The 19301-nt window shown below is 43.2% G+C and overlaps 1 protein-coding gene across 1 annotated transcript in view; it reads right to left on the bottom strand.

The window, feature by feature from the left end:
• The window catches only part of PLXDC2 (plexin domain containing 2), a 370418-nt gene extending 352991 nt beyond the window's left edge, over positions 1 to 17427 (bottom strand). The window contains exon 1 of the mRNA XM_003786768.1: positions 16670 to 17427. Within this exon, the coding sequence (XP_003786816.1) occupies positions 16670 to 16781 (112 nt within the window). The 5' untranslated portion in view covers positions 16782 to 17427. The remainder of the gene's footprint in view (positions 1 to 16669) is intronic.
• Positions 17428 to 19301: the final 1874 nt, after the last annotated feature.

The raw sequence follows: 19301 nt of genomic DNA on the forward strand, positions 1-19301 counted from the left end.
GAGAACACGGTAACCTAAAAATCTGTACCCTCATATTAATTTGAAATAAAAAAATGAATTTTCGAAAAAGGATGAAATTTAAATTATCTTCAATAAATTATTTAAAATACCATTTTATAAATTATTTTAAATACCCTTTTGTCCCAGGGAGCTATTACCTTTCTACCATGTCACAACCATTTTTCAGTCCCGTCTTCACTGGTAAAATAAATGAAACTTAATCATTTTTCCTGTAGCCGATGAGATTTTCCTTCTCAAGATGAGACTGTCTTTCCAACAAACTTTATTTTGAGAGATTTCGTGGATTTAACGATTTCGGGTTACATAAAATGTGATATCATCTAAGCCTTAATTAAAGTTTTATTAGATGTCATGGCAATCGTCTTCCACGCGATAAAAGGAAGCCTTCTTAAAGGCCAGTTTCATTTGCAGAGGGCTGGGATCATTTTCCCCCGAGACATCGATCCTAACACGGCCTCTCGTGTTGTAGCAAAGCTAAGATTCCCAGCCCGCCCAGGCGTCAGGGGGCTGCTTCCCCGCACCTATCAACAGGCTCCCATCTCCCACTCTAGCCAAGCCCTCTCTTGCCTCCACGACCCCCTTTGGCCACTTCCTCACTTTCATTTCTCCCCAGCCATGCTTCTTACAAGAGGCATGGTGTCAATATCCCTACTTCCTCCTTTTCCCTTCATCACTGACCTACACAATCTGGCACCAGCCATCCCCCATTCCTCCACTCAAACCATATTATTGAATTCCCAGATCCTATTGTTCCTTCTCCCCAGAAGCCTCTCTCTCTGAGTCACTCCTCCTAGCTTTCCTGGGACCATTCCTCAGCACACCCTCCCAGACTCTCTCTTCTCTGACTGGTTTCCACCATCACTTACACATTGATCATCTAATCCAAGACCTCCCTCCTGAGCCCCGGTCCTCATAGAGTTGGTGCTTCCCCCTGAGAAGTTGGATAAACCCCTCAATACTCAGCAAGCCTCAGCCTGAATGCATTTCCTACTCCTCAGAGCACGTGGGGGACTGGGGCATCGGGTAGGGTTCCTCCCCACAGTGGAATCCTTTGTCAGGTTCCATCTGGATTACTCCAGTACTTCCTAATCAGGTCTCTCTGCAGACTTAACTCCTTCCTGTCGGCTCTCCATACCGCTGCTGGAGACTTCTCTAAGAGCCCATCAGAGTTGTCACTCAGTTGACAGACACCTGACAATGGCCAGCTGTCACCTTCAGGAGACTTCAACATCCAGCCAGGTGTGCAAGAGGCTTCCAATTTCATCTGTTTTCCTAGTCCTGCACCTGCTCCTGCCGGACAGGCAAGAGCAAGTTCCCCCAGATATCAGGGAGTTTCCTGCCTCATGGCCATTCTCTCTGCCCCAGACGCCCTTCAGCCATCTCCACCCACCTACCTCTCACACACAGTCTCTAGGAAGCCTTCCCTGACTCAACAGGACAAGTCCCACGCTTCCATTTCTCTAATATCACTCTGTGCTCTCTTTCTCATCCGCCTACCCGACACACAACCCACATTTGCTTAGAATCATCCCATTTACTTTCCTAGTTACAACACTTCACACTAATTCCTACCTGGCATGGACTCTATTTTTCAGCTCTTCACAGCGGGATGCTTGGCCCATTGAACACAGCTAAAAATTGTTTGCTAAATGAATAAATAATTCTTCTGAGAACTACACTTCCCTATCAACCCCAACTGAATAGCATACTCATTTCAATTTAATCCATTCATCTCAGTTACTCTGAAACAATCACGTATCAAGCTAATTTCTTTCAGTTTATGGGCTAAGCTAATTGGATATTCTGAATATCTTAAAAAAGTCTATGAGCACCTAATAATATTAATAAACAATATATTCGCCTATGTGTATTGAAATGGTGCCAGGAGGGCTATAGGTGTAGGACACCAAATGGTATATTGGTTCTGGCCTCAGAGCCCCCCTTACCACTATCTTTAGCCCTTTTCTCTCAGCCCTTTTTGGTACATTTGGTGCACCTCTTCCTCCATCTTTAATTCCTGCCCCTTCTTACACATATAACACACCCCTTCTTCATAACATCTTACAGTTCTTGGTCTAACTAGGGACCTTGCCAAGGGCATCCTTTCCCAGTCTGTTTGAACCCAGACACTGTGTCTGTCTTTCCAGCATACCTGCTCTTCCCTGTGTTTGAAATACAAGGGATATATGTGACCATTGTTTCCTTTATATTTTGCATTTTCTGAATATGTAAACCCAAATGAATGACTCTACACATTAATGATCATTGACACATCAGCGTAGGAAACCTTAGCCTAGGAACCAGGAGCAGTTCCACTGCTCTTGAATGACACCATGACGATGTCCACCTCTTTGCCATGTGTATATAGCTGGCCTCAGCTGAAACACCAAAGGCCTCCATAGTTCAAGAAAAATATTGCTTACCTTTTTAGATAAATTCACTAAGACGTGGGTAGCATTTAGGATCTCTTTATAAACACAGCATCTCGTTATCCAAAAAAGTTACCGTGGAATCCCAGGGAGTTGTGTAATCTCCTAAGGCGGTTTGCTTATCCGGGGAACAAGTGTATTAAGAAGGTCAAAGTATTATTTTCTTGCTTCAGAGTAGATGACACAGCAGAATGTCTCAGCCCATGGCAAGAAAAGAAAGCTGTTTCTGGGAGCCTCAACTCATTTTATACAACATGAGTTTGTTAAAAAACAGCTCTTGGAGTGTTCCTTTAATGCACGTTTTATTGGAATAGTGTTCTTCAAATCTAAATCTTGCCCCAGGCTATCAGGCTATCAATGAGTGGGGAGAGGGGGGCTGTGACTAAGAGGAAGGTTTTGCATTCCAGGACAGCAGTCATGCAGGCCAGAGCCTGCTGGAGGTGCAGTCAGCAGTCTGAGATAGGATAGGCTGCCTGCAATTTCAAGTTCCCGTGGCCATCAAAGGCTCTCCTTAGCCTGATTTTTTTCCTAAGCCTACAATGGTACCAGGGCATATCATTATTACTAAACCAAAGATGATACGGTTTTATCTGTGGCACTCTGAAGTACAGAGGCATAACATATGGAGGCATAATAAATATTTACTAACTATTAAATAAAGTTTAATAATTAGTAAAACTCCATGCCTCAGAAAAGCTGAACTTTTCTGCTGTGGTTTACATTCTTCCCAGACTTCCCACTTCCAACTTCCTCATTCTTCTGTTTGAGACCCACCCAAACCTTCTGAGAATGCACATTTCTTCATAGCAGTTACTATTATTATGCAGATCAGCGACTTTTTTAAATCACAGGTAAAAAAATAAATGGGCCAGTCATGGTGGCTCACACCTGTCACCTCAGCACTTTGGGAGGCTGAGATGGGAGGACTGCTTGAGGCCAAGACTTCAAGACCAACCTGGGCAACACAGTTGAGACGCATCATTACAAAAAGAAACTAAAAGGTAATAATAAAAATTAGTAAAGCATGGGGACATGTTGCCTATAGTCCAGCTACCTGGGAAGGATAGCTTGATCCCTGCATTTTAAGGTTGCAGTGAGCTGTGATGTTGTCTGCACATTACAACTGCTCCAGTCTAGACAATGGAGCAAGGCTCTATCTTTAAAAAATAAATAAATAAAAATAAGAAAAGAAATGGAGGTTCAGGCATTAATATTTTTGCCCACAGTCAAAATGGCAGTGAGGAATTGGTAGAGCCAAGATTTTGAGGAAAGTGGGCCTGGCATCAAAAGCATCCTCTTAGCAACCACAACCCATCACTCACACTCCTGCCAGTCTCCCCCCTGGCCTTGTCATGAGCCCAGCAGTTTTTCTTGCATTATACTCATGCTGCTAGACTTACTTATATGTTCATAATGCCCTGGTACAGCACAGCCCTAAAGTATATAAACCATGTCAAGTTACACGTATGTTCCTAATTCCCTGGTAGAGCACAGCCCTAAACCATGTCATTTTTATCTCACACAGTGAATTAGGAAATTGACAGTAGAAACATCTTCAAACTGAAATTATCCTGGTGGAGGAAAAGGTTAAGTAATATAAAAATTAGGCAAATTGAACTTTATAAAGGAATTTCAAATTATGCCATGAAATGTCATGTATTTTTGGCACACATCACACATAAATGTGTAACATATGGCTCTCCCCAAATTGTGTACAAAGAATATGATATAGGATAGCTAGGTTTCCAACTAACCTACAACAGCTGATTTTACTTCTAACAATGGCGTGGATGGATTCGTTCCTTCACTTTTCAAAATTAGAGAATACTTACTGAGTAAGTGGACGGAAGAAAGAGTTGATGCGTTTATTTGAAGCAAAACAGACTATTGTGGGGTTTTGTCCAATAAACCAATAATTTTTAAATTGAGAGCCTGCTACGTGCTAGAGGTTGTGTCTGAAAGTAGTTATACTATTTTTGTTTCATTAAAAAATCTTTAAAGATTGGCTTGACGACCATAGCTCAGTGGTTAGGGCACCAGCCACATATACCAGGACTGATGGGTTTGAACCTGGTCCAGGGCTGCTAAACAAACAAACAAACAAACAAAATAGCTAGGTATTGTGGAGGGTGCCTATGGTCCCAGCTACTCAGGAGGCCAAGGCAAGAGAATCACTTGAGCCCAACAGTTGGAGGTTGCTGGTGTCTATGACACCACAGTACTCTACCAAGGGGGACTAAGTGAGACTCTGTCTCAATTTAAAAAAAAAAAAAAAAGTTTAACAATCTAAAAAATCCCAATCCACAAAATCATTAAATAAGCTTTGCCTATGGAGCAGCAATATGGAGCTTTTTTTGTCTCTTGGGTGTCGGGACAGACAGATTACTGGACTAACACAGACCATGGTGTGTCCTGCGTTAACCAAGGAAAGCTTTCTCTCTCTCTCACTGTGTTCTCCTGCCCGGAAAATGTATCTATACACACAGGAAAAATAGAATGGTGATAGGAACTGCAGGGCAAAATAAAGGAAGATGTCAAAGTAAACATAAAGATTAGAAAAGTAACACCCAACTAGGTGAATTTAACATGTTAAACAAGAAAGGGACCAACAGGATGACCCAGGAAACCGACAGCTAAGAGTTACCAGTCATGACTTTTCACTTGTCTTAGAGGTCTCTTCTGAGACTTGACTCATGGGAGTGATCGCTGGGATCACACTTTACCAAATGAACATGTGCAGAAAATTCATTTAGCAAGTCATCATTGAGTGCCTTTCACTGTAGATACCAAAGAGTATGAAATATGCCAAGGAAACAAAAAGATGGGAGGGGTAAAACAAGGTTCCCACCTTCACAAAGGTTACAAATAGCAGGATTATTTAAAACATTGGTGTATTTCCCAAGACTCGTTTAGCGGCAAGTAACAAATCCTAAATCAAAACTGGAATTTTCTGGTTTGTAATAGTGGGAAGTCCAAGGTTGCCGACAGATGGCTTTAGATTCTTATCTTCCCACTGCAACAACCTCCAGAAGAAAAAAACAAATAATAAAGTAGATGTTCCCAAATATGTAGGTAACAGTTAAAGATGATCTCATTAGCGGGAAGTCCAAGTGAAGGGTATTATGAGAGCCTACCTTTGAGACCCTGCGGGGAAATATACCACCATGACAAAAGGCTCAGATGGACAGTACCATGGGGGGAGAGGACATCCCTAAATGATGTGACAGTGCTATTTTAAGAAGAAAGGAGAAAGAGATACTGAGCAGATCAAAATTCCAGATGTTTGCCAGTCATGGTGGCCTGCGCCTGTAATTCCAGCTACTGGGGAGACTGAGGCAAGAAGATTGCTTGAGGCCAAGAGTTCAAGACCAGCCTGGGCAACACAGGAAGGCCCCTAACCCCCCAAAAGAAAACAAAATCAGATGATGACACCATATAGTAAGTCTGTAAACTAGGAAGAACTCGGGAGGATGTTTCAGGGAAAATAATAAATATTAAAACAAGGGTGAGAGAAATGTGCTATGAATCTAACAGCAATTGTTGAGCACAGGTAGGTTATGGACCGAAAGTGATGCAAACTTGGACAAAGGAATCACATTAAGGCCTGGAAAAGAGTTAACTCCCATCACTAAGGGCAATAGTAGGAGATCTTTCAGATGATTTTGTGGGAACAGTGCTTAAAAGGCTGACCAGTGATAGGCAGCTGAAAATCTCTTAAGAATCTAATCCCGGGGGTATTTCCCAGTTTGAATCTTTTCTTTGAGATACCTGGAAAGCTGATTACGCAAATCCCCTGGCTCTATCTCTAATTTCTTTTTCATTCATTGTTTATCCATATATCCTTTTTAACTATGGAATTCTCTCCAGAGAAGCAAATTAACTAATTTTCATATTTTATCAGAGAATTCAAGCTGCTGGGTTATAAGTCATTATAGAGGATTAAAATCTTGTCCTTTCACGGCCTTTGAAATGTTATTCAAATTTACAAAGCCCAGAAATTTAAAACTACGTTTGATAAAAGCAGTTAAAATATTCCTTTCTCTCTTCTTTCTGGCTTAGTGTATGACTGGATCATTCATAAACCATCCTTTGTAAATGAATGAACATGACAAATTCCATTACTTTGTAGCCTATCAATCTCTGGCTTGTCTGCACATTTTTTTGCATTGATATTTAAACCTACACTATTATGTTATACAAATTATGATTTAGAAAATTTGCCCAAAGAAATACGCAGAAAGAATGCATCAACAAACATGACAGATAAATCTGAGAGAATACAGTGCCATAATACAAATGGAACACCAACACGACTCCAGCACATTTTCAGAGAGAGCTTCCTATCCTTGGAGTTAGGGAAGCCATCAGTCACAGAAAGCCTCTACCCTCTGGCAGGTTACAGTTACGTGCAGGCACAAGTAATAACACTATTGGTGATAAGTGATATGGTGACAATGGGTCGAGTGTCCTTTGGTAAGTCACCCATCTCAGACTTGATTCTGGCAAAGATACTCTTAAAAAAGAAAAATCACTTTTACCAAAACCCAAAAATCAAAGAAGGGACAGTGTAGGGACAACCTTGGGAGGAGAAGGGAGGGATGAACTTGAACCTGGAGAATTAAACCAGGACCCGGTAGCATCAGCAAGACAGCAGCAGGAAGGCACGAAAGTGTTTCCAACAGAAAAGTGACACAGCCAGACGTGCATTTCAGAAAGCCTTTTCTAGCTGTGGAATGAAGATTTTGGACGGGAAATGAGAAGCTGTCGCAGGCTAGAAAGGCCAGTGGCCTGCGGCAGCCAGGATAACAGAACTACGATAGAGAAAAGTCGTCTGAAGTTCACGGCTTCCAACGTCAGAGCTCGGTCTTTAAAAACGCAGCTGCTTATTGGCCCTGCCTATTTTACAAACCTCTCTTCTAAAAGCAGTTTGACAAAACTGAGATCCCACCAATCTGGCTTCCTGTGTGGAGCTGTTTTGTAACATCCAGACAATGAGACGATCATCTGCCCGATGACTTTAAATCATGCTTGTTTTTTAAAAAAATATCTGAAATGAACAACAGATGTTAAAAAGATAATGAAGGCTAAACAACAAAGAAATAAAACAGGCGGCCTGGCTCGTCCATTCACCCCCGATTTAAAAAATACTCAGATGACTACGCATGTGTTCCAAGCAGTAATAGTCCAGTTGAAAACTGTGCTAAGAAGTTTGGATTTTCAAATAAAGCAAATTATCAAACTCTAAGGTGTAAATGCCTGTAGTTTAAAAAGAAATCAAAAGGTCCATTGTCCTCAGAACGGTAGAAATTTGTAAAGCGTACTCTCTTTCCATGTAAATCTCCAATGGAACTGAAATTAATTAGGTAACAAACAAACATTAAGGAGAGTCCTAAATTCTGAGGATTTTACCATTTTCACCAAAGCTGTTTCTTAAGGTGGAGCAAACTTAAAGTCTTGGTTGGAGCTCTGCTGGTCTGGAGATAGGATACTAAAAGACACAGTAAAAATGTCATCATTTCCATGTGTTATTTCCCTGGAGCTCACCCCTCCTGTGCGGCTGTTCCTAAGAAGTGAGGTATTAACATTCCTTCTCTTAGCTGAGTTGTTCGTTTTAATTAATCTGTAATTCCCCCACGCATTTCCTACGGAACAATTAGACGTGTGGTTAGTTTGATGATGTGATAAGGAATCAGCACCAGCCCTCCATCTAGGGATGTTGTTTCAACTAAAAAAGGTCACTGCCAAATAGTCACTCTTAACAATTTGTTATGAAGCTCTGCGGTACTTGTTCTTGTTGTAGAAATTACATCCTCTCCCAGTTGTTTGGAGATTCTTTACAAAATGACCCAGAGATTTAATGTGCCTTCAGTCAAAAGCCCAACAAAACCTTAAATGTTTATTCTACAATGGAAGTGGAAAAGCAAAGAGCCAGTTGGAATAGACTTCTAAACTTTTTTTTTTTTTTTTTTGAGACAGAGCCTCAAGCTGTCACCCTGGGTAGAGGGCTGTGACATCACAGTTCACAGCAACCTCCAACTCCTGGGCTCAAGCGATTCTCCTGCCTCTGCCTCCCAAGTAGCTGGGATTACAGGCGACCACAATGCCGGGCTATTTTTTTGGTTGCGGCCGTCATTGTTGTTTGGCGGGCCGGGCTGGATTCAAACTCGCCACCTCAGGTGTATGTGGCTGGTGCCTTAGCCACTTGAGCCACAGGCGCCGAGCCGACTTTTAAACTCTTAACTCAAATTCTAACGATCAAGAACAAGGAGGACAGGTTTGCTCTATCAGATATTAAGATATTATAAACCTATAGCAATTAAGACTATGCAATATCAGTATAGAAATAATTATGGTCTTATTTGTTGTTGTTGTCTTATGTTGTCTTAGCCAGGGCTTATTCCTGAATTTATCTTTTCTAAGAGAACCTTCACAAGCCCAATAACCCAGAAATTCTAGCTCAAAACATAAGCTAAATATCCTGTGCTTATGAGCACAAAGGTTCACAACAGCAGTAATTATCCATGAATGGAAACTGAACAAACCCGTGGTAGACCAATAGGCTTAGAATTAGGTCCAACTTACATACATGTAAGTCCTAAAAACAAAGCAGCAAGTGATGTGAGTTATTTCCCGACTCAGCCTCAACCTGTTTCCCAGCATACCCATCAGGACTTTTCACGTCCTCCCGTGGTAACAGATGTGACCATGATATCCTGATACAGAGCTATATTCACACATCACGAAGCTCTCATCAAATGCATTGCATTGGAAAAAAGAAATAAACATTTAAAAACACTATGTAAAGTGTTAAAACCTAAAACAGGTCATCAAAACAGGTACAGGTTAATATGCAAGATATAGAATAGTTTGCCATGTTAAGAGAGCATTTGAAAATAAAACACTGAGCGATGCTTCCAGGCTAAAAAGTGAAAGGGAAATTTTTGTTAATCTTACAATCCCACTTTATTTTCACAGGGCATCCAGAGTTTTCAGAAAGGTGTTAAAATATTCTGTAAGCTTTGGTAGCATGACCAAACAAAGACCCAATGACCTTCCCCCTTTCTATTCCAAACAAGAACCAATGAAGAAAAATGCAAAGACATCGTGATATGTGTTAGTTCAATTTTTGTTTCTTGAAAATAGCAAACACCAAAATTACCAAAAAAAACACAAAAAAACAAAAAAACCAACAAATATGTTTATTCCCAGGACCTATAAAATAGTAAACACAACTGAAATAGCTAATATTAGAGGATATAATTCTTGATGCAATTATGGACATATAGTACCCTTTAGCTAGTTTTAAACATAAAACTACAGACAAAATAATGAAGTTCAGGACAGGATTACTTTAAACAGCAGAAATTCACATGCACTCAGAATATGACTCAGTCTACCAAGAATCATTTCACATACACTTGTCCACGGATTATTCTGCAATGTAGATTACGCTGATGCAATTTGGGTACAGACCTTTCTCAATGTATTGAAGGAAAAAGTACAGAAAGAAGAAATAGCCAAAAAGGAGAAGTCAGATGTAACTCTGTACTTCCCAGCCTGCCTGCAAGGTCAATAAGCCTTTTGAGGAAACAAATGAACCAAACTATACCAAATAAATAACCTAGTTCCTTACGGTCAGTGGTAGCTATGGTCTAAGTGTGTATCTTAGAATTAAGCAAATATATATAATAGACGTAGCATGAGCTATACCTGAAATGCACCAAAAAGACTATTCCATATCTGTTAAAAGGTCATCAATATTTGTGAATTTCCTATTCTAAAATGATAAATTCTGCCCATCTTACTTCCCTTTTGGGTGTTTGGGAAATAAATATTTTATTGGATGTTCCTATTATAGTTTCAGAGAAAGTGTTGGGAGCTACTACAGTAGACACATACACAGAGATGCAGATGACCACTGTTTATAAAGTATCATCGCATAGTCAACGTTCCATATTCCAACTGGACTGAAGAATACATGGTCCTAACCTAAATAAAGCAAGGTGTACTCACCAAGCGTCACCCTCTAAGACAATTCGTCAGCTTTATTTACATTTTTCCTATCACTGGACACTCCAAGGGGTATGTAGAAAATTGCTTTCTAAATATTCAGATTCTTAGGCACTTTGTCCACAGGGCAAAAGCTTAATATTCTCTCTGTAGTCTCGAAGTCTCCCCGAGCTACGTACCTCACACCTATAGGATAAGACCTTGAGCAGTATGTGTTTTAAGGAAATTTTCCAATGAATTGGTGAAAAATCACAGAGGAAGGGGACTAAGATGTAAGATTCCAGAAAAGTGAAAATTAGCCAGCGTCTGACATCGAAGGCAGAAAGAGTGAAGACAGCCTATTTTAATCTGGAGAGCAAAGGCGAGCTCCCAGCGCTCAGGTCTGTTTGGACAGCCTCTGGAGGAGGAGATTCAAAGTCTGGATTTTCAGTAAGGTCGCACCGTGTCTGACCAGCGTTCAGATCGATAATCCTTAACAGGCTCTGCTAATTCCAAACAGGCCCCCGACAAGACCTCTACTGCTATTTAAATATACAAATCTGCACCACCCTAGCATCTCTTACCACCTTTTTAATTAAAGCAGGGAAAATGAAAACAAACCAGAGACCAAATATGAAGTAAGTTCCCTCTCTGTTTATAAACACCAGGGGACTATTTTATACTCTTGTCTTTTCTCAGCTATTACTCTGTTCATCTGGCTGGGCGACATATGACACAGTAAATAGTGGGAGAAAGTGTCTTAATCAAAGCATCCCTGCTCGGGCTGTCATTCTGGAGTAACTTCCTCAGTTGAACAGAATCATTGTGTAGGAGGCAGGGAAGACATCCTGTGTGAACTCTGCGAAGAAAGATCTCTCAGAATGGAGTACTCTACACAGATAATTAAAGCTTTGGAAAAATGTGCTCAGAATGAAGTCCAAGGCCTGGAATTCATCCGATAAAAAAAAAGCTGAAAAGCAACTTTGTAACACATAACCTTACGCGTTATCGCAAGGTGATTTTACTTTCTTATTTCCCATATCCAAAGCAAACACGAGGTTAAGATGGTCATTTAGAAACGGTAGAAGAGATAAGAGGAAGACACAAATTAGCTAGCGTACAAGACAAGACGTAGGCCAGAATGTTGACATACTTGTTGGCAGTGGGCCATAGATGGCGTGCTGAGCTTTCAAGAAACCAAAATTCAAAAGGTAACGTGTCTAGCCACGATTCATAATATTACGAAGATGCAAAGGAGTTTGGAAGAAGCACTACTATTATCTGTCATCAAAACACAAGATCTTTTGTCCTGTCTCTCTCGATTTTTCACAGCTACTCAGGAAACAGATACTGTACAATTCAAACACCCTTATCCACCTCCCGGTAAGAGTCACCATCAAATGCTTTATGGGACAATATTGGTAAAGCTTCCCTCACGGTAGTTGAAGGGCATGGGGCCTACACACAATGTTGTTCAAAAGCAATTTCACATACACAGAAATTATTTTAGAGTTTTCAACTCTGTGGAAAGAAAACCCCCACCACTGCTACTCTACAGTGGACACATCCATGCATGTGGACACACATATCTGGGCTCTGCACACACAGACGGAGTCCACGTGTGGCCGGAAATCAGCAGTGAAGGAGAATGGTACAATTAACTTTTCAGAAGTTCTATGAACAGAAGGTTTAGGTTAAACAACCCTATTGAAAAAATGGGCAAGGAATGTAAATTGATATTTCTCCTAAGAAGACACAGCCAACAGGTATATGGAAAAGGGGCACAAGATCACTGATCATTAGGGAAATGCAGGTCAAAACCACAGGAGATGCCATCTCACCGCTATCAGAATGGCTATTAACAAAAGATAAGAGACAGGATTGGGTGAGGATATACAAAAAGAAAACCCGTACCCTGCTGGTGGGAATATGAATTGTACAGTCAGAGAGAGAACATTATGTCATTTCCTCAAACAACGGAAAGCACTTCCGGGGGATCCAGCAGTCTTTCTCCAGGGGATTTACCCAAAGGAAATAGAATGAGCACCTATCCCCACTCCTGTGTTCATCGCAATATTATGGATAATAGACAAGAAATGGGAACAACTTAAGCGCCCCATGACAGACAATGAGATAAAAAAAATTGTGATACACAGAGAGAGAGAGGCAATAGAATATTAAGTAGTTTTAAAGAAGAAAATCTGACTATTTGCAACAAGGACGAACATGGGAGATGTCGTGCTAAGAAGCCAGACCCAGAAATACAAATACAAACGGTCTCTCTTAGGCATGGAATGAAAACACAAAAATGTCCTACGACTTAAATTCTAAAAAAGAAGTTTTAAAAAGACGTGTATAAAAGGAAAATGATACCAGATTAAGAACAGGAATAAACAGTCCATCGGAAATCAGCCATAGAATGAATTTTCTGAAATGTCTATGTGTTAATAGTCTGAAAGTCAAAGTCAAACGGATCCTCCAGAGGCATCAAGATGGTCCCGTAGACCTCCACCCTATGCTTTGGTTTTAAACTATTATTCTATGAAGTTAGTCTCTATTTCTGTCTTATTGATAGGAAAAGTCTCAGTGTGGGGGTAATACAAAAGCCTCCCAACGTGACATATAAATCAATAGTCCAGCTGGAACTACCGTTTTATTCAGTCCAGCTCAGTTCAACCACTACCTACCACATGCCTAGGTGTTAGATCCCACAGCAGATTCAGAAACAAATGGCTATAGACATTAACCTTGACAATGTGTGGTCTGGTCTAATAGAATACATGGAAGATACATAGAAATGGAAAGAAAAGAAAACCAACAACAAGCAGATGCAAACAAGTGCCTTAAAGAAGACAGAGTGCTCTAAATATTCTCAGACCACACATCCTGTGGGGAGGGAGGTGTCACTTAGAGTAGGTTGGTAAGATGAGATGAGCTAGAGAAAGGAGAGCAGAGGGGAATGGCCACGAGATAGTAACACATGATACACACTCAGGGAACACCAAGCAGCTTGTCCAGGCAGAGTTGGGAAAGTGAGGCCACGTGGTAATGATCTTGAAAGGCCATGGGGATGAGACTGTATGACATGCGGTAGAGACATGGCTGAAGACTTTAGATCTCATGATCACATTTGTTGATCAAATCCTTCCTCTTTCCTAGTGATTCTGTAACAGTAGGTGGCTTTTAGAAAGGAAAAAATCAGGCAATACTAACTGCAAAGAATACATTATTTTCTACATCTCTACATCAGAGCACCTGATTCGTGCAGAGAAGAAACCTGTTTGGAGCAAATTAGCATCTTCCATTAGTAAGTTCTGTTCAAGCCCATTCTCCCTGAGAAGAGTCTATTTCTGAAGACCACAGGGAAGAAATGTATAAATTGTCCTGATTAGAACTCCCAACTTTTATGGAAGTATCTGTGAATGAAAAATTTAACTCCGATACAAATGTTCCAAACCCATTTATCTCTCAGTCCAAACTTTCTTACCCAACCACAAGCTTCCACTTGTATCTATTCTCCAAAGGAAAAAAGAAAAGACACTCTTACATAGCATATTTAAAACATCTTTATTGCAGTCACAAGCCATTGATTGATAATAATAATTAACTTGCCTTTGTGAAAAATGCCCCATGTCCATTTGAATTAACTGTCATAACATCTTGCTTGAGGAATATAGGTAAACAAAAACGTTCCACTAGTATCTCAAATGGGGCACTCCCGTAACAAATTCTACAAATCAGTACTATTTCAAACCTAATTGTTTAACTCCAATGAAAGCATAACAGAAAGACAGCAAACCAGAGAAAGAACTAAAATAAGCATAAATGATATGCTAAACATAAACTACTTTCCTTTAGAATATGTCTATATTAGAGAAGGGAAGATACTAGAAATTAGCAGTTTCTCTGCCCTCTGGTGGCAATAAAATCAACTGCAGCATTTACAAAAGTAATGCATAATAAAATGTCCCTGTTATGAAATCAGAATTTTTTTCCTGTACCCAACTGTCTGTAATAAAAAATACTGAGTGCTACATGCCAAATTTCAAGACTGTTGGCTGTTTCTTCTAGTACTAAACTTTAAAACAGGCTATTTTACCAAAAAAAAATATTTTTTTGTTTCACCTTGCTGTTTTTGTGCATTTTGTAGGCTGACCATTTCATTCTGAGATTGTTTCACACAAATACATGTAGACTGATGTCCAGGAAAGAAGATACTTTATGATAAAGTCTCCCAAAATTTGCCAACACACTGAAACTATTCCATTTTTTACTCATTTCTGTAAATGTGTGGGTCTCTACAGCGTCCTCCTACCCGCTGGAAATAATAATTAGTTTAAAATACCGATATACTGATGTGGAGCACTGTAGGTATATTATAGTCTCCAAAGCAAAGATTCTTAATGATCTAGCCAGTCTCACAGAAGGGTGAATTTCATCCTGAATTTCAGTATTAGGAACACCCAATATTTTGGGCATACACATATATAGGTACAGTGTATATACACGTATATAGCGATATATACTTTTCTCAGTATTATATATGTACTTTCTCAGTTAACATTTTTGCTGAAAATGTTAGAAGGATGAAGATTTGCTGACTTTTTATTTTTTATCTTTTACTGTAAATGTATCGTTTACTCACTGTGCCAAAGAACTTCTTAAGCACCTCGGGATGCATTTTGGCACACACATCCTTCTTAGCTCCTTTAGGATAAAGTAAATTGCTTTCTTTAAGCATTTATTTACTCCATGAAAATGTCCATATAAATTACGGTTGCACCTTTTTAATAACTGTTGTCTTCCGGCAACCTAAAAGTGTTATTATTTCAATCAATGAAATGTATCTGAGGAATAGACAGGTCTGGTCTACTGACATAGTGAATCCGTGTCCACGAATACAGAACGATCATATGTGACAACACAGACGGACACCCAGGAAATCTGCACTGTAGTCTCAGCTTTAAGTGCTGTCACCATGTCGTCCCCTCATGACCCCGCCCCACCTCCACCCCACGTCCCTCTCCAATCTTAAATAAGAGCACAGGGTCAGTATCCAGCTTCCTGTAGTGTTTTGATCATCTTGTAGGTCTTGGTACAATTCCATCTTAGGATTTCCTTCCAGATTCACCTTGCCTGGCATCCCCAGGTGCCCTTCCCAGCCCTCCATCTGTGACTCCTGCGTTTGATTACTAGGGGTGCGGGCGTGCTTGCTGTGTAACCACTTGCCATCCCTCCACTCCCCAAACTAAACACAGACACCCCAAAACAGGTACAAATTGATTATTTTAAGCACAAAGTTTTCCTTTCTTTTTTGCTTTTCCAAGTGTTTTTGCTCATTGCGCCTCCTCTCAAAGTCTACCAAGTTCACAATTTTCTACCAAGCTCTTAACTGCCTGTTTCCTCGTTGAAGGGCAGAGGCGGGGAGCTGCACCCGGAGTTGCAGCAGGCAGGGTGTCTGTCTCCCCGGGGCGCCGCTCCACACAGGACGCACACCTGGCCGGAGCAGCTGGGAGCAGGAGGCGTAGCCACTGGGGGGGGGGGGGTGCTGAAGCTCGGGATCCTCTCCCGGACAGTGTCAGGGCACTTCTCGGTCGCATTTAGACCTGTCAGTGAAACCCGCTGGCCGGGGACAATGGGTCCAGGGGCTGGTGCCCAGAGGCGCATCCGCCCCCACTTTTCGCACTTCCTGCCCACCTCAGCTCAGATCACATCTACCCTCCCCACTTCCAGCTTCCAGCGCCTCACTCTGCCCCAGTGGGAGAGCTAGTGAGAATAGCCTGGAGGAGGAAGGGGCAGCCATAGGGAATCTTCTCCTGCTGAGGGCAGCCTGTAATCCCCGGCTTTCCCCATGGACTCGCTGGGGTTATCCAGCAGTGTGGGAGGAGGAGGAGCTGGAGAAGACACAGCCTGGATACACCAGCTCCCGGGCCAGGTACCCACAGAAAGAGGTTTACTCTCACACCGGGGCCCCACTTGTGGGTGATGGTACCACCCCTGCCACCCAAGGGAAGTAAGCCCAGGAGCCTCAAGAACACCCCACAGCCTCAGCATCCGTCTCTACTCAACCCTTCTCCCAATTTAGGAAGCCTAAGTGCCTGAGTTTACCCAAAAGCTAACTGCAATAACTTTCCCAAGGACAGACCGATGAGATGGGGGTGGACTGGGAGTGAGGGTGCCCAGGAGGTCTTCAGTCAGGCTTAAAATCAACAAGGGAAAGCACGTCTTACCGTGGATTTGGTTTCCTGGCTTCCCTTCCGCGAACTGAAACCCGTCCATTAAAAAGTGGCAAAGTAACACAACTCCAGCAGCGGCCAGGTCGGCCCTCGGGAAGCTCGCCATGCCGCCGTCGCCACCTCCCTACTGGCCCCCGCCAGTCCTTCCCTAGCGCTCGGTTCTCTGGGACTCCCGCGGGAAATAGGGGCAACCCGGCCTGACGCTGGCTAGTGGTCTCCGCGGGACCCCAAGGCCTTTGCAAATTTCGCTGGGATTTCACACCGCAGAGCCAAGAAGAGGAAGAGCCGAGCGCGAGCAGGAGCGCAGCCCTCTCCGGACCTCCGGGGCTCTCTCTGCAACTTGCCACACTCGCAGCCCTCACCGACACTGCACAACTGCTGGGAAGAAAGGCCACTTGCAGCTGGGGCTGGCAAACTGTCGGTTCCCTACAGTGGCAGCGCCACCCCTGTGCCCGCAGACGGTGACTTCCGAGCCCCAGCGATGCGCTCCACTGGGTTCAAAACAGATCTAATTCCACATACAGCGCCACGGCCGCCTCCAAATCCAAGAGGACTGTAGGCTCTGAAGGAACTTTCCTCAGTCTCGGGATGGCCCCGGTGGGAGGTTTAGGTTTGCGGTAAGGGGGTGGCTCGTGGGCTGGCGAAACCCCTCCGACAAGTTTTTCTTCTTCGTCCGATGCTGGGCGTATGTCCTTCCTCGCAGCCCGAGGGATGGGCAGCCCCAAAAAGCAGAGCCCTGGAAAGGTTTAGGCTGCAGCAGTCTGAGGTTAGAAGCCAGGAAAAATGTATTTAAAAAGAAAAAAAAATAAGCAAGAAGGAAGAAAATGAGACTAAACCCTACCAAGAGAGGGTTCCTCCAGGCCAAGGAGGAGGTGGCCCCAAGCCCCCGCTGAGCCCCGGGAGTTTGGTGGCGGAGGAGGCGCCGCCGTCGCCGCGCTCCCCCGCGCTCCTGCTCCACACTTTGGGGAGGGAAGGCAGCTCGCAATTTGCCAGATCCGCCGCTGCACCCTCCTCCCTCCTCCCTGTGCCCTCCCCCTCGCTCCTCCAGGCTTCTCCCACCTTCCTCCCGAAACCGGCAGCCAGCACCGACCTGTCCAATGGCTGCACTTTCCTCGGGGCTGGCAGAGAAGTCGCCGACAGATTAAGCCGGGGGAGCCCGGCAAGGGGGAGTGAGAGGGCAACTCCGGCTCCGCGCGTCCCCTGCAGCCGGCGGCCCCGAGCGCAGTGAGAGGAGCGGAGTCAGGGGAGCTAGGAGGGGTGCACCGGGCAGCACCTCTGCGCCGCCGGGGCGCCATCCCCGCACCGGCTCGCGCCTCCTGCAGCCCTGCCAGTCGCGCCCGCACCCACCTGGCTCCTGTGGGGTGGGGATTCGGGAAGGGGGATGGACTGCGACAGGGCCCCGGCCCAAGGGGGTGCCCGCCCGCGGCAGGGTCTTCTTGGGCGCTAAAGGGTTAAGTACAGTTGGCTCTTCTGGGAGGGTTTGTCTGGCGGAGGTTGGGGTGTGGAGGAAGCAAACCAGAGCCAGTTGGGAGACCGAGCCCCAAGAACCCCCTCAGACCCCAGACCCAGCACGCAGGGTGGTGGAGGGTAGGGCGCCGCGGTGTGGTCCTGCCGCCGCCGCCGCGGCTTTGTAAAGTGACAGCAGGAGCGAAAGCGAGAGTTTAAAGGAACAGGAGGCCCATTGAATTTCCTACGGGGGCTCTAACTGGCTTTCGCTCGCTAGTTTGTTTTTATTTTTTCACCTCGCAAAGCAGCTTCACCATTAACCCCTTCCAGCCCTCTCGTTAGTTTGCATCTTATTTGGCTTACAGTTAACCTCGTTTTAAAGAGATAAAAAACAATGGAAAAATGCAAAGCATTTTGGTGGAAAGTACAGATTCTAGGGCCAGACTGACTCGGCTGGAATTCACCTCCCCCGCCCCCACAGTAAGCAATTTATTTCAAGGCAGACTCAGTTCTCCGTCCATCAAAGGGAAGAATGATAGTTACTAGGAACGCTCTTACAAGCTCGCTGCAATGAATTAAATGAGTTAATACCGTATGATTTAAAAATAATTAGAACATTGCCTACCACAAAGTACAAGGCTCTGTTTCTTGAAGAGAAAGAGTCGGAGACCTAAATCAAATAACAAATGAACGTGTGTTCTAAATTTCCAAGGTCTGTTTGCCTAGTCTGGTCCCTTACACTCCATGCTCCCAAGACTTTACGGGTGCTGTCGATGACTTGTCACAAAACTCACTAGAATTGGATCCGGACAGTCAATCACCTCCCCAAATCTGGTGCCCAAAAAACAGCTCTTTCACAGGAAACAGGAAATGTAACATGTTTTCCCTCATCTGACACTCAATTTACTCATTTTTATGTCTAACAACAAATACACACATAAAAACACACAAATACCTCGTGGCTACACCCTTGATTATGCCAACACCTGCCGTCTCTCCTCTGAAGTTTCTCCCAACTGGTTGATTTCCTTTTCCCCACCAAACTTAGGAAACCTACTTCTTTTACTTCTGCTAAACTGGGAGCGTTTATGCCCTATGTAAGGATATATCTAAATTTGGGTGCCTTGGATATACACCTATGTAACATCAAGTTTGAAAACTGCTCATCAAAACTTGATTC

The sequence above is a fragment of the Otolemur garnettii genome, unplaced genomic scaffold (assembly GCF_000181295.1).
Source record: "Otolemur garnettii isolate 467f Iridium unplaced genomic scaffold, OtoGar3 scaffold00019, whole genome shotgun sequence".
NCBI lineage: Eukaryota > Metazoa > Chordata > Mammalia > Primates > Galagidae > Otolemur > Otolemur garnettii.